Here is a 15,264-nt window from a genome sequence, read left to right as displayed (position 1 = left end):
TCTAAGAAATGAAAGATTAAAAAAAAAAAGGATATTTAGTGGACGTTTACAGTTGTCAGTAAAATGCTTCATATGACCCCGAGTAGAATTTAGTAAGAAGTTTTAATAATCATATTTGGGGAAGAAACATCCATGATATTTATACAACTAAACAAGTCAAGATGGTGACTATAAACTTGGACCCACTTAAGAGACACGTCTATGGAGAGTTTCTGTATGTCATTATTATAAAATTGACAGTTTTCAAACTGTCAGCTTTAAATTGAGAAGTAATGGAAAAAAATAGAATGTGCAGGAGTGAAGGTACTGAAACTCAGCCTTACCTTTTAAAAGCTGTGGTTACAGACTTTTTTTGTAATTCTTTTTGAATATAATAGTTTCATTGGAAAGCTATTTCCTGTTAAAATTCTAACAAGTCTGTATCTGATCTACTGAACTATAAGACCTCAACGGTCTTGGAATTTCTTTCTTTTAAATACCATTGTCCTCAAAGAGTATTGTGTCAGGATGGAGGATTTTTCCAATAAACAACAAGAGAAAAGGCTTTTATGGTCTACTATAGAAGTAGCTAGTATGTATTTGTAAGGTTTTTAGTTGAAACTGGTATATGTTAGGTTCTTTACCAGTTTGTTAAAAGATTAGTTCCTTCAGTACAGTCCTTATAAATCTGTGCAATTTTAGATGTTAATGACAAGCAAGATAGGAAGGCTGTAGAAGGTGGTTTTGAGCACACAGTTCTGAGAGGGATCTCACATATTATCCCTAAATAGCATCTCTTATTGCCACAATTGGAGAGACAATTCTGCAGTAGATGCATCATTAGTCTCACACATAGGAGATATCTTACATTCTTGTCTTTCACGAAAAAACACAATGCTGTGCAGTCTTTTGCGGGAAAGTTAATTATCGGTCTTAGACATTTTCTCATACCAGTATGCTAAATTTACTCAATACTTATGATCCTCAGCTGTAGCTGTAGAAAATAAATTAAATACTATATGCTATTTCGAAATTATTCAAGTTATTGTATATTTTTGTGGCAAATACTGTTAGTCAAAGAAAAAGGATAATAAGAAAACATATGGTAGATTTTTTCTGACTAGGCTTCTAAACTCTCTTGTCTATGCATTAGTTACTACTTTAGTCTACTGATCCATAAGTATTTTTGTAATTGAAAACTATTTTTAAAACATCGATCATTCATAAAGCATATCCTTTTAACAGTGAGATTGGGGACAACGGCAGAAGAGGATTTTATGCTGTCTTTGTGTGTCTGTGGCAATGGCAGAAAAGTGGGTTATTGTTTTTTTTTTTTGGTAAGGCCTTAAACCATTTCTAAAGAAGACAACCTTGGACCAGGTTTATCCATTTCTTTTAACTTATTAAATATAATAGAAGTACAGGCACAAAAAAAGAATTCTGTGAGGAGAGGCATATTGAATCCTTCTTTTATCTCTACTAAAGAAAGCCAGAAAAGGAAAAAAAGAAGAAAAAAGGCGCACTTGTGTACAAACAGTTGTTGTCACACTTACAGGTTTAGTAACTGTAAAGACTCATAAGAAGGTAGGGAAAGCCACTGACTTTTCACAGGTAGGATGCTTAATGTTTGTGGACTTTTTGTCTAAGAATGGCTTGTTTCTAAATGTTGAATCTTGGATGTTGTATACTGTGGGATTCCAGCTACAGGGTAACTAGCTGAGAGACAAAGATGATACGGAACTATTTCTCTCAAGAGCTACTCAGAAAACGGCCATTTTTTTTCTTCTGAAGGTTATAAAACCATGTTACGCTTTATTCCTTTCTTCTGACATAACTCCTCAGGAGTTTCCTTGCAACTCCAGATGGCATGTTCCTCTTTTGAAGTCACTGCCTTTGACCAATAGTGTTTGATTAAGTTTATGTAAATGAGGATTCTCTATTTGTCTTTGAACATCTCTTACCAGTCCCAAATAGCAGGAAATCTAAAAAAGCAGTGCTGATTCCTTTGCTTTATATTCTCAACATTTCACTTTCAGTGACTCAAAGAATGGGGGAGAAGCAATAGGGAGAACTCATGGATCATAGTTTTAAATTCCAGTATGGTCATATGCCTAGAAAACAGGACTGAGCAATATAATTTGAAAAACCCACAGATATTAAAAATAATAGCATATGCTATTTGTCGGATATGTACATTAGCTGATTTTTAGTATAGGAAGATGTCTAAGGGAGCTACATATCTAATCCCTTTTCAAGGCTTTCGACAGTATTGATGATTCAATGGATTATATAGCTGCCTTAGATCAGAGAACTGCATTCTGATATTACAGCTTTAGATAGAAGGCACAGCTTTCTGTTTCATCCACAGTGAGGACTATGTTTCTTCAGTCCCACTGTGGGTTGTATCTTAGTCCCACTCTCTTATTTGCTCTGTCTTATAATGGCAGAATTTGGGAGAAAAGCTTTGTTCAATACGGTTACAAATTTAATTATAGATAGTGAGAATCTCTCTTTGAAAGATATAAAGGAAAATGTGTTATGTGAGTGGTGAATAATAGCCGATGAATATAAAATTAACATTTAAATATAAGTTTATGACAACAGCAAATGTGGAAAGTCTGCAGGGGGAACATTAGAAGATGTTTCTAATAAAACTTGTTTCAAAGTTATTTGTGGCATTCAAAATATTTTGTAAATATTTTGTAAATACTACCCTGATGAAGACTATTTTTCATATGCATTAAATGTTTTTTTTACTGGAACTATATGGTATTCTTCTTGTAAAAACTGTGTATGCTTCAGCAAAGTGTGGGAAATAGCTGAATGTGAAAGGTAAATTGGAAAGTTTAAATAGAGTTCTTCAATACCTATTAGCAGAATCAAAACCAGGTTATGTTCTTTTATAGACAGAATTTTTAATCTCTTCCTTTTCTTTTACCAGTCTTTATTTTGAACAGTGATACAGTTTTGAAAGGATTTTCACCACAGAAAATTGGGTACGAAGCTTTTACTGTGTCAGAGTAGAGCTCAAGAAATTATAATTTTTAAATGTGTTTCTTGTATAAGCTCTATGTGGTTTCCAAAAAAACTTTAAATATTCAGATGATGTGGACTCCAGAATAGTAAGAATTTCACATTGAACAGTATTATCTCAAGCCATTGCCATTGCTGTGGCTGCCTGCTGTGCAATTGCAGATGACATCTTCTGTGCTGCAAAGCGACTGGGAACAGTTGTGCAACTAAAGATAGATAAAGGAAATCATTGTTAAGATGACGGTTTGAAAGTGTAAGCTGAGTGATGAAAAATCTTGTCAATTCTCTCATCCCCTTTTAGTTTTACAAGGATGCTATGGCAATAAGGAGATATCTCCTGTAAGATAAGGAGCAGTAGCAGAAAGAAAGCTTCAATGATTTGGCTAGCTCTCTGTACATATAGTGCTGCATTTTGAAATATCCCTGGTTTCAAATCACAGGTACATTGGCATCCTCTTTTTAAAGTGCTGCTAATGGTAATAATTTTCTTTTATTGTCCTGGATATGGGTGGAATGAGAGCTTTAGGGATAAACCTCATATAATGTTAAAGTAAGTTTTCAAATATTTAGATTGGCTGTGAAGTAACAGTCCAGAAAATGTGATTGCTGTGGTGCTTGGATTGCACTTAGACAATGTACTTTGTGCTGAAGTGTGGAACCTTATATGTGGAAAAAATGTTGCTAAATAATAAATGTATTAGGTAATAGCATCTGAATATTTTATATGTACAAATTATTGTTTAAATTCAAAATATAAATAGTTATTTAAAAGTTATCTTGAAATATAGTAAAGGTAGTATTTGAACTATTTGGAAATAACTGTCTCATTATACAAGAGCTAAAATAATACATTGGCATTAACCGACAAGTTAATGACAGGTCATGAGTTCTTTAACTCTTGAATGACTTTTTAAAGACTGAATTGTGGGGTTGTAAAATAAGTAGGTTCAGTTTATACAACTCTTGGTGTATAAATCAGTGATTTGAACAAAACAATATCAGTCTGCCATTTTTTTTATCCAGTAAAAAGGTTTGTTTACACATGTATGCTGGCTGTGGAGAATAACAGAAGTTTTGATACAACCAAAAGATTTTTTTCTGTAATAAATCAGGAAACCAAATTATCATAATGAAATTGAACAGGTTTTTTTATTTTGTTCTTCAGTTATTAGACACAAGTTTGGTATTTAATTCTCTATCTTTGTCAAACCATTTATGTTAAAATTATTTGAGGTTCATTTAATTAAGATCGTTAATTGTTAGTTTTCAGTCTTCTGGAATAAATGTTATATTTTGCCCCGTATTCTGGCCTTAATAGGGGAATACTGGGAATTAAGACCTTCTAGCCAAGTGTACATCATTTACTTAATGTGACACCCCATAAATTGTTCATTCCATTAAATATCTGCCAGTGCTGAAGTAGCAGATTCTGTTTAGGTTTAGATAATTTCTTTAGACTATTTCATACACAGTAGTATGTGTATAAAAGCCTACCTCTGGATTTTATTGAAACTTTAATGGTTTGTTTTGGGTTTTTTCTGAAAACCTACTGTGCAATTTGCTCAAGTAGGTGCTATACTGCTCAAAGACAGATCTCTGGATCTGCCTAAGGCTTCTTAGTTTAGAGTTTGTATAAATCTATACAGGGCATTTGAAAACCCATGAAAGTTTAAAGTTTAGTTGGAAGTTTAACGAAGTGTGATCAAACATTATAAGAAACCATAAGTCTAACTTTAAACTTACTGCTTTAGCTCTGCTGTGGTTTTCTTGAGCATATATATAATTTTTTTTCAAAGGGCCCAACAGCCCAGCTAATTAATTTTGCATTAGACTTAGGCAACTGATTCAGAGGAAACTCCAGGTGAACTGAAGTTTAAAACTGTATTTAGGGTTTGTTTTTTTCCCCAAAAGGTGTTCTGTGTAACTATAATACAAAATTTGCCTGACATTCTCCATGGTTGATGCTGTTCTGTGATATCTGAAACCCACTGAAGTCAAAGCAAGAATCTTAACTGGCTGAAGTGCCATAGGGAAATAAAGGAGTAACAGTACTGAGTATTTATCAATAAACAAGTCTGTCAAGTTTACAGAGTTTCTAAAAATACTGGAATGGATTTGTATGCTATAAACATGACTTTTTTTTTTCCCACTCAGTGTCACGAAGGACTCATAATTTACATTTAAAAAGAACTGTCTTTGTGTCAAAAAGTGGGACATGTCTGTTAGCTGCATATCTACAGTATGTTAGACTATGAATCTATAGTTAAACATTGTGATTTATATGTATATAGAGGTATATTGTACATGTGTAAATTCAGCAAAAATGCTCATACAAAAATCTATTCAAGTTTTAGGTCCATACAACTTTTAGAAACTATAGGTCTGAGAATAAATGCTTATTATAGTAAGTATAAACATTTCAAACTAATCTTAGAAATCCCATAGAATTTCCCATGTATATTTGTAGTGGAAGGTTTTTACAAATATGTTTATTGAATTGTATCAGAATGAAGAAATATCCAATTTGAACTAAGTATCATTTTATGTAGGACTTGACATTGAAAAGAAAACACTAAAAAAGGAGAAAAAATAAAAAGTGTTCTTTGGCGGTAAACACTGTATGAATTGCAAAACCAAGAAGTATCTGTTGTATCAACTTGAATGTTCCATAATGTTTTTTCAAATAGGCCTAATTGTTTTCGATAAAAATTTGTTTTAAGGTCAGGCTTGTTAGAAGTAGGGAATTATTACAGTGAAGTTAAATTGCATTGACACCATGGGTTAAAATAAGAGACCTGAAAAATATTTATTTTTAAGCTACACTGTACATAGGTTCAGTTTCTTGAGCAGCTAACCAAAAAGACTGACGGCTCCATCATTTTAATGGTGATGAATGGTCCTCTAATATGTTTTGAAAATAAGTATAGCTATTACTGATAGGAACACACTGAGTTGCTTTTGAAGCAGGTGCTCTAAGACCATTTGTCTCGAAACAGAATATTTCACTCTAATAGTAAATAGAAATATGATGGGATGATACTTTTTATGCAGCATAATAACGTGTTAAATTAATCTCCTTTGCAGAAGAAATGGGTTATTACTGTCTAAAATACTTGGAAATAATTTGGAGTTTCAAAGCAGAATAATTCCCTCATATTATTACAAATAATAAAAATTTTAAGAAACTGATTTATTTCTTAATAAAAATTGTTTTTTTGCCATCAGAGGAGGGCTGCGTCATACTTGTTATCAGGGAGCAGCAATGGCTGGCCATGCAATGACTCTGAGGGCCAGGAGAGAAGGGGGATAACCCAAATGGCAGGGGAAGGACCTTGCCACCCCAGGGGAAGCAGTGGGGCAGGCCCCACAGTGATAGTCTGCTTCCACTGAGAGTACAGGTCATCTGGCAGGTAAAGTCTGCTAGTGCACCAGGGCCCTGACACTGGTTACACTAAATAACAGCAGAATTTCTGCTCGATTTCAGTTATTTTATATCTTGATGTACTTATTTTTTCCTTCCAAAACTTCTTTGTATTTTGCTTCTTCATATGATAGTCTTGCATTAGAGAAATACTTAGATTTTCATAATAATAAGTTACTATTGACCATCTAAAACAATATTTGAAAATTGAATAACCAGATGTTGCTTTCCCCCCCATAAACCAAGACTGAAAAGAATAATTACCTTATTTTGACAAGTGAACAAAAGAAGTATGACATAGAAGTCTTACAGAAACACATACATGAAAATTAGGCTGTCGTGTTTACAAGGTGATTTTTTTCATATGATGAATTTTTTAAATAGTAAGTGGTCTGTAAACTATACTGATTTTTTCTGAGGAACATAAGCTTCTTTTGGCTGTCCTGTAAGGAAAAGAGTTAGGAATAAGTATGAATATAAATTTTGATTGTGCAGCTATTTTATGAAAACTCTGAATCACTCGAAGCTGTCATTATTTTTGCATTGCATGTATCTATTATACCATAGCTTTTACACCAATCATTGACTGCTCTGCAAGCTTATTCAAACAAAAGATGGGTTTGAGTTATAGGTCTTGAATGGAGTTAGGATCACATTCTGTATAAGCTCTGAGATATTTCTGAAAAGGGAATGGGTTTGTGCGACCATGTCTGAATATGAGTGTACACGAGTGAACAACTGTATTTTCAGTATTCCTTTTATCTCAGTTCTGTAAAGCACTGTATGATGTTTTTCCATTGGTTGCAGAACCTTCCCAAGTTGGCCTACTGTTTTTTTGCCCAAACAACTGACTGAAGTATTTCAGCATTTGGGAGAGTGCTTTTTAACTTCTACTTTTAATTACAGTGTCTTCTAATTGCAGTAACATCTGATAAGATACTTTTGAGTCTTATATTCAAAGACTGATATTCCCTCAATGTGTTACATGATGTATTTGGTTTACATCCAAACTTTTTAACCAGAAGGTTTAGATAGATTTTCAGCTACATTCCAAAATGTTAAAATTTTTTGAATTGTTATTTGCAAAGGGGTATTCTATAGCTTCTGATAATTTAAGAAAATGATATATACATGAAATATTTTGTAGTATCGTGCTGTTAATTCAAATGTGCAAGATACTAGGCTCTAAAGGACCTTCACATTTCTTCTAACTTTGTTTTGAAAAAGCAAAACCAGAATCAGTAGTTCTATTTCTGCTGAAGAAATGCACAATTCTGCTACTTGTTGGTATGCACTCATATTTGACCAAAACTATAATCTTGACCTTGCATCTTAATCTGATGTTCTTTTGGAGCATGTATCTTGTAGACCATTCACTTAGAGAAACTCTCAATCTATTTTTCTAGTAGTGCCTTTAGGTAAATTTCCAACCAATACTGTAATTGCTTCATAAAATAATATTGCTTGTAAGAAAAATAGTGTATTTATTAATTCGTTATATTTTGTTGCCCAAACATTGTGTGCCTCTGAGTAGTTACATTTGTTCCTCATGTTGCTACTGCAATATGAATAGTGTTATTAAGTACTAAATAGTATACATGAAATATATTGGTTATTAAGAAGTTTCCACTTTTCATGTAATTTTTTCTTTAACTTTGGTACCAAGTCATCACTGGTTGTAAAATCAATTTCATTATTTCTCAAAAAAGAGAAGACAGAAAAACAAAACAAAACAAAAACAGAAAAAATATTTCTGCTAATGCTTTGCTTCTGATGTAGAGACTTCTGGGATTTAGTGTCTTAGTTTAAGTAGGCTAGTGGGTTAGACCTGTGTTTTGGCAAAGTATTTGTAGAGTGAAATGTGTACAAAGCAAGATGACTCTTGCTTTCTGGTACATTACAGTGTTTTGGTCTGGATTTTTATGTTGTAGTTATTTGCAATGATGTGCTTAATTTCCAGAAGGCAATTATTCCTTGGACAGAAGTTATAAGCACACAGAAAATAAATATACCCTCTAATGTATTTATTTATTTATTTTTATAGTTTCCAGTTGTAATAATGAGAGTTTTATTTCTAAATCTTTAAAAAAAAAAAAAAGAAGAAAGCTACTACTCTGATTAAGGTAAAAAAGCTGATTTTTTTTAAAACCAAATCAAAATGCAAGATACTATGAAATTTATCTCTGCTTTTATTTTACAGGTGTCCCTCTCTTTAGAACTCTATTCAGAAGCTTACACAACATTTACTATTCAACACTGATTTTATAATTCCCTTATTAATATAAGTATTTCCAAGGAACAAAATGTTGTATATTTTTTTATATTTATAGTTTGAATTTTTTCATTAGTTAACCACTTTCCTCTATCTGTTTTACAGATTCTGAAAATGGAATGGGGAGGAGAGTATTCTCTTGATTCTTCCAACGTAGACTGTTTGTTAAATGTCTTTCCTGGAGATTTGGAGTTTCAACAAATCCTTAGTGATCTTGATGAAAAAATAAAGAAGAACTCTTCTAGGTAAAGAGTATTTTATTTGTATCCAAAATATTAGTGAAAGTCATTACATTTAGGAAGAAATACGGCTTTTCTCTTCTTTCTTTTCTAGTTGTAGGTTAAAATTCTGATAATTGTTTCAGTAGTAATTTTGCCTTAACCACTTAAGCATTTAACAAATTTTTAATGTCATATAATTCATGTGCTGTAGTCTTTCTCTGTATGGTATTTTTAACAGTTGAATCATCTTAATCTTAGGAATTATTGCAGTAGGTGTGATAGTGGAGGAAGAAAATGTGTATTCCCATGACAGTTGTATTTCCTACAGCTCTGAGACAGAAATTTTATTCACTAAAAGAGCTACAGAATTTTACAAAACTGCAAAAATTTGAACTCAGTATGTTCTTTAAGCATTTCCAATTGAAATAGAAAAAGCAAGTAAGTTAATATATGTTGTCTTTCTTATATAAGCCATTATTTTACCTATTTCAGTTAAAACAGTTATGCTGCAGTAGAAGATTTTCTAACTAGAATTTGTTTTGTAATATATTTCATTGTCCAGTTTGTAACATAGTGGTTTCCAAATATCAGTGCTGTAGAAACAGTGGAGTACTGCAAGAGCTCTTTGTTGATGTGGATTTTTTGGATTGCTACAAAAAAATCAGCTCAATATTTTGTGCCTTATTTGAAAAGTCATGGCAGTGTTTTGTGGCTAAACTCTTTAGTATCTTTAAAATACTTTGATCTGTGAAAGATGCTCTTAAGCAAATAAACTAATTGACTCTTTAAAAAGTAAGCGTACATTTAGAGGTATAACAAATAACAGAATTTTGTATTAAATTTTGAAAATGCTTGCCTTTGGCTAACAGTGCCTGTTGTGGAGTCATATGATTTCAAAGAATGCCCTTCATGATATCTGTTTTAAGATTGTGTAATTTTAATGAGGCCCACATTTTGGTCCTCCATTTTGGAGGTCTGCTTCCATGTAGCTTCCTGAAGAATGGAGATAAACCATTCTTGTATTTCACTGAAAACATATGTAGGTCATCTCTGAATTATTGTTATATTGTTTATGCCAGGCTGAGACACTGTTCAGGCTTTTTACTTATATTACTCATATCTCACATTTTGAAAATTTTCATTTAAAAACTTAGTGTTTACAAATGTAGTTGCAATGATAGTGAAGATCTGGGAAATATGCTATTGTGGACCACTGCATACTGCAACTCCATATTATGATTTTCCAGCTGTTGACATCAGTGAAATGTAGAGTTTAGTTGATGTCGTAACGCAGTTATAGGTACTTATGTTTTGAGTTACTATGGTCTTACATATCTGGTAAAAAACAGCATCAGCATTTTTGGCAGATGTGTTGTCATCTCTTCAACTACCAAATAAAAGTGTTTTTGTCATCATTATGTAGATCCAGCCTGAGAGTTAGAAAAATTATTATCAAGATGAGTCTTTGGAATGCATGCTTTACTACTCTTTTTGGTTTTAATGTGTGTAAAATGTGTGCTGCTGGTTGAGAAAACCTTTGGCTATGGGAGAGCAGGCCTGATGTTTGTTCCTTTTCGTGGTACTTTATATCAGCTAACATTTTGTGTTACGTTTTACATTGACATCATCACAGTGGAACTGTTTGTACATTTTTATGAAGGCTGATTGTCCCCATCTCAGACCTACAAATTAGAAGGGCCTTTTGCTGTAAGTTTTGTAAGATCCGAATGGTATATCCAAGGAGAGCAGGAAATTGGATTAGGATGTGGTGCACAGCAACACATGTCAGGAAAAGCTTTGTATTTCTGCTGAACAGACACTTAAGCTAGTTTTTAAACTAATTTTCACAAGGAAAATCAGGAAGTAGCCCTGTAGTTACCAGGTGATATTTTGCTCCTGTAATATGTCAGCTTCAGAATTGGAGAGGAGTTTAAAAGAAGATGGACAGCAGCTGATGTGACTTTTAAATTAAAAAGAGTCCTTTTATTGCTAATATATTAGAGGTAGCATGGAATGAAATCATTTTCAAGTTACCATTGATCTTTGTAAGTGGTATGATAAGAGCAGCTCTATGTGCTACAGTGATACAATTGGAATACAATCCATTTTTCATCAGATAGATTTATGATTTTATTATACCACAGAGAATAAACATAATAGTATACAGCATATATATATTTTTAAAAATAAAACATTGTGTAAAAATTATGATCCAAAAGTGTGTAAATCACTTGAATGCTCATTTATTGCCTTCCAACTGAATAGCTTTTATAAAATTGTGTGACACGACAAATCAGATATGCTTTCCAGCAGTTGAATTACCTTCAGTATTTTTGTATTGTACCAATTCTATTTGGTGCTATAACAAAAAAAGAAAAAAAAAAAAGCCATCTGTGCAAAATTGTTTTATTTGTAAGTTTTAAGGGAGTAAGCTGTTCATTCATTCACTATTATATAACAGAGCTCTTATTACACTTGAATGTTAACTTTATTTTTACAGCAGTTTATAGAGGCAGGTGAATATGAACTCTCAAAATCATTGTCATTGCTGGCTAGTTTTATACGCAATGATACTCTCAGGTTATTCTAAAGTGTGAAGTTGCATTCATGATTTCATCAGGACAGTCATTTGTCTTCAGTTGTTCCCCTCACATTTGCTTCGAATTTTACTGTTAATCAAAACTGAGTTGTTGGATTTTTTCCCTAATATGGAGGATTGAGAATTAGTAAGAGTTAATTTCTGAGCAATCCACAGAACTAAACTTTCAGCTGATATTTAATACTTCTAAGCAGAAGATAAGGTACAGAGCTTGAAACCAAGCTTATAGCACATAACTTGACTGTGATTGTGAGCGTGAAATATCTTGATTTTTTTGTGTGTATATTCAGTTCTTTCTTCAGTGAGTGATTGGCTTCATTTCAGTGGTGATAAAGTGGTGATAGATTCTATGAGGCTGTAGGACAGTGTGAGGTATTGTAAGCCTTCTTCAACAGAAAAATTACTCAGAATTCAGCAGCTACACTTCACTTTCTTGTTATTCAAGAGAATTAGCAAAATCTTCGCATCGCCATCCAAAATCCCAATAGTGGTTGAATATTTGGGAGAATTTCAAGTTAAGGCTAATAATAGAGGAATAAAATTGATAATTTCATCAATTTTACTCAGAACTAATATTTATCACAGCTCTCAAAAAAGAATTTGACTCTTCTGTGTGAATTTAACCTGCTTGCTGTACAAGTGCATTAATGTAGTATTTAGTTGAGAATTTAGTACCTATTAAGATATTAGAATAATGTTATTAGAATCTTTGTCAAAACAGTATCTGTCTAGCCACTGCCCCAGACTAATTGCTAGGAATAAGTAATTAAAATGAGAAAGGGATATAGTTTTTTTCCTATTGAGCCTGTGTTGTCTTTGTGCATGATCACTGAGTTTGGGACAGTTGTTTCTTATTACCTTGCTAGCTGCACAGCACAGTTTCTCAGAGATTGACTATTTTAACAGACACCCAGTTTCTTAACTCCAGTCTATAGTGATTATAATTGTCTGTATCTTAGGTAGTTAGCTGTCACGTACATCTACAGAAGATCTAATCAGATCTTTGCACTGCGAAATATTCCAATTTATTTCATATGAGAATGTGTGAGACAATGGGGTTTTTTAGCCATTATTTTTCACTATCATGTTTTGGTCAATGGACTTGAAAGACTCCTATGTTTCACTGCCAGTCTTCTGAAATATCTTATCAGGGCAAAGGTTACATCTTGTGGATTGAAATATCTCAGGTCTTTAAAACAAGTTTGGAAATTAAAGCTAGGCAATGGTTCAGCTAGAACTGATGGTTCTCAAAACTTAACATGTTGAGCAAATTTCTCCTGCTGAGGTGCAGCAAAGTCATCACTATTCTATTTCTTTCTAGTTTCAGTAGTATAGTTACTTTTCAGTTTTGGTGGATATATTTTGTACATAGCTAAATTAGAGATATGAAGTAGCTTGCAAAGTCTTTGAAACAGGGGCTGCATCATCATCTTGAGGTCCAAGATTACAGTAAGAAGAATTTGGGGAAGTGAATTTTTTCAAGGCTTTTAGCTCTGTAATAAGCCTGTAACTTTCAGACTCATATTTTTAAGAATTGCTGGTTTTAAAAACAAGTATCAAGACATATTTGTCCTAACGGCATGTTTCTAAAGAGGTAAAGTATTTATAGTCAGTCTTTCCATCAGTTTCTTATTGCTGCTTACACAATAACGTTTAACTTCACTCTTACTGTGTCTTATTTTATTTTGAATAGAACTTAGATACAATCTATGAATAAGAGAATAATATAGTCAAAAAGAATGATACAATCTGTGAATAAGAGAATAATACAGTCAGAAAGAATGTTGACATACGCACAAATAAGTGAGAAAATGGACATGCCAGACAGAATAAGATGGAGGTCAGGTAGACTAGAATGGAACAGTAGAAACATTATAGGCCTGGAACTATAATAATCTCTCTTTTTTTCAGAATTTTAGGAATTCTAAGAGATACATTGTACCACGAGTGTTACTGTAGGTTATCATAAGCATTGCAGGAATATGCATGATAAATAGCCATTTTTGGTAAAACCTCTTGTTTCTGTTCAAGATAAGGTTTCAAAACGTTCTTTGCATGAATCTTTATTTTTTTTCAGTGAGATTGTAACTAGCAGTTTAAAAGTTACTATAAAATAAGTTATTTATGATTAAATTGCTGTTTATTAACACACAGTAATGTTGAGGCGTCAGCAATAACCTTGTGAAATTGTCTGTAGATCATGGGAAATTTTCTTGATATTTCCTTTTTGACAAGTCAGCTTTCATGAAATAAAACAAAATGTTTGTTTCCGCATGGGAGAAAGTGTAACAAGGAAAATGCCTGTGGGAATTACACTGGTAAAAGTTTTTCTCACAGATTTCATGCTACTCGAAGTGTACAGCAGGTCCTCTGACACACAGGTTTCCAAATTATATGACCGTTTTTCTGTGAAATGCCCTGTATCTTCATCAGTCAAGCTTCTTAATGAATCTGTATGATAATAACAAAGTAATATTATCTATCTTCAAAAAACAGTGGAAACAATTCTTTTGTTAATCTTAAAGCAAACTAACTTGTTAATAAAATATGTGTAAACTCTGATTTTAAAAGCAGATCTCCATGAATATGAGGATCTTAAGTGAAGTAGCATGAGGTTTAAAGATAATTTCATTTTATAGCTTAGCAGTTTAATTTAACCAATCTCATTGTCATTTTATGGCTGTTCCATATGCTATATGAAATAAATTGAAACAGTGCTTGTTAGAAATTGAATGGAGCTAGAAGATCATCCTTCAACTTACTCATAGTAATCTTAGGCAATGGAAAATGATATATGGAGACAGCAACCCTCATTTTGATACTGTGCTTTTCAAAACAATGTTGTATCAGTATGACGGTGCTTACACTACCGTTTCCGTTATAGCACTTGGTTTGTAACTGTTTGGCTGTTGATGCAACCACTTAAAAAGCAGTCTCTCTACATGATTAGGTTATTTCTAAAAACTGTCATTAACTAAATAAATAAGAGTACCCAGGAGTTCTTGAATTGGGACTGTCTCTCTACAGTGAGAATACTTACCAAATAGTATTGACATGCCACTCCAGAAGAGCACTCCAGTGTGGACACAGATAACATAACAGAACTGTGCTTGGTTTGTAAAAAAACCAAACAACCCTCACCTATAAAAAGGAGAAGCTGTTTCAGTGAAACAATTTTCACTGGAATAATGGTGTACTAGTAGTACTAACCGCAAGCATTGATGGCACAAAGGCTCAAGACACTCCTTTTGTCTGACTGAAGATTTATTTCTTGAAAAATCAGTCAGTTTTACAAAAATCTGTATGAGCTATCAGATTTCTTTGCTACAGAGAAAGATTAATTTTTTTCTTTGAGCTTTTATATTCCACTCCCTGTTTAGTAGTTTGATAACTAATTTTTCCATTTATATCTGAACAGTTCCACAGGTTCAAAGAAAAGTGGAATCATCTGTGGAAGAAAAATTAATTGAGTATTCTAATGTAGTATCAGTGGGCTAATTTCCAACAGAAGAATTAAGCACCTTCTGGTTAGGTTCAGCCATGTCTCAGCATTGGTACCTGAGCACCTAAAACATGAATCATATGCCTCACCTTATCGTTAAGGTCTAGTGTTTCAGAGGATGTTTCAAAAAGCGTACACATGGGGCACAGAACCAGTTAACAATACTAAATAGGAGAAAAGCATTAACTGCTGAACTATGTGTGATTTCCCTGTTGTACCCCAGATCTTGTATTCCTG

General features: G+C 33.0%; 1 protein-coding gene across 1 annotated transcript in view; it reads left to right on the top strand.

Annotated features, from left to right (window-relative positions):
• KIAA0825 (KIAA0825 ortholog) overlaps window positions 1-15,264 on the top strand; it is a 252,939-nt gene that overhangs the window by 26,663 nt on the left and 211,012 nt on the right. Inside the window, exon 5 of the mRNA XM_054809637.1 lies at window positions 8,811-8,950. Coding sequence (XP_054665612.1) covers window positions 8,820-8,950 — 131 coding nt within the window. The 5' untranslated portion in view covers window positions 8,811-8,819. The remainder of the gene's footprint in view (window positions 1-8,810; window positions 8,951-15,264) is intronic.

This window comes from Grus americana, chromosome Z (assembly GCF_028858705.1).
Source record: "Grus americana isolate bGruAme1 chromosome Z, bGruAme1.mat, whole genome shotgun sequence".
NCBI classification, from domain to species: domain Eukaryota; kingdom Metazoa; phylum Chordata; class Aves; order Gruiformes; family Gruidae; genus Grus; species Grus americana.
This window is presented reverse-complemented; position numbering and strand designations above follow the sequence as displayed.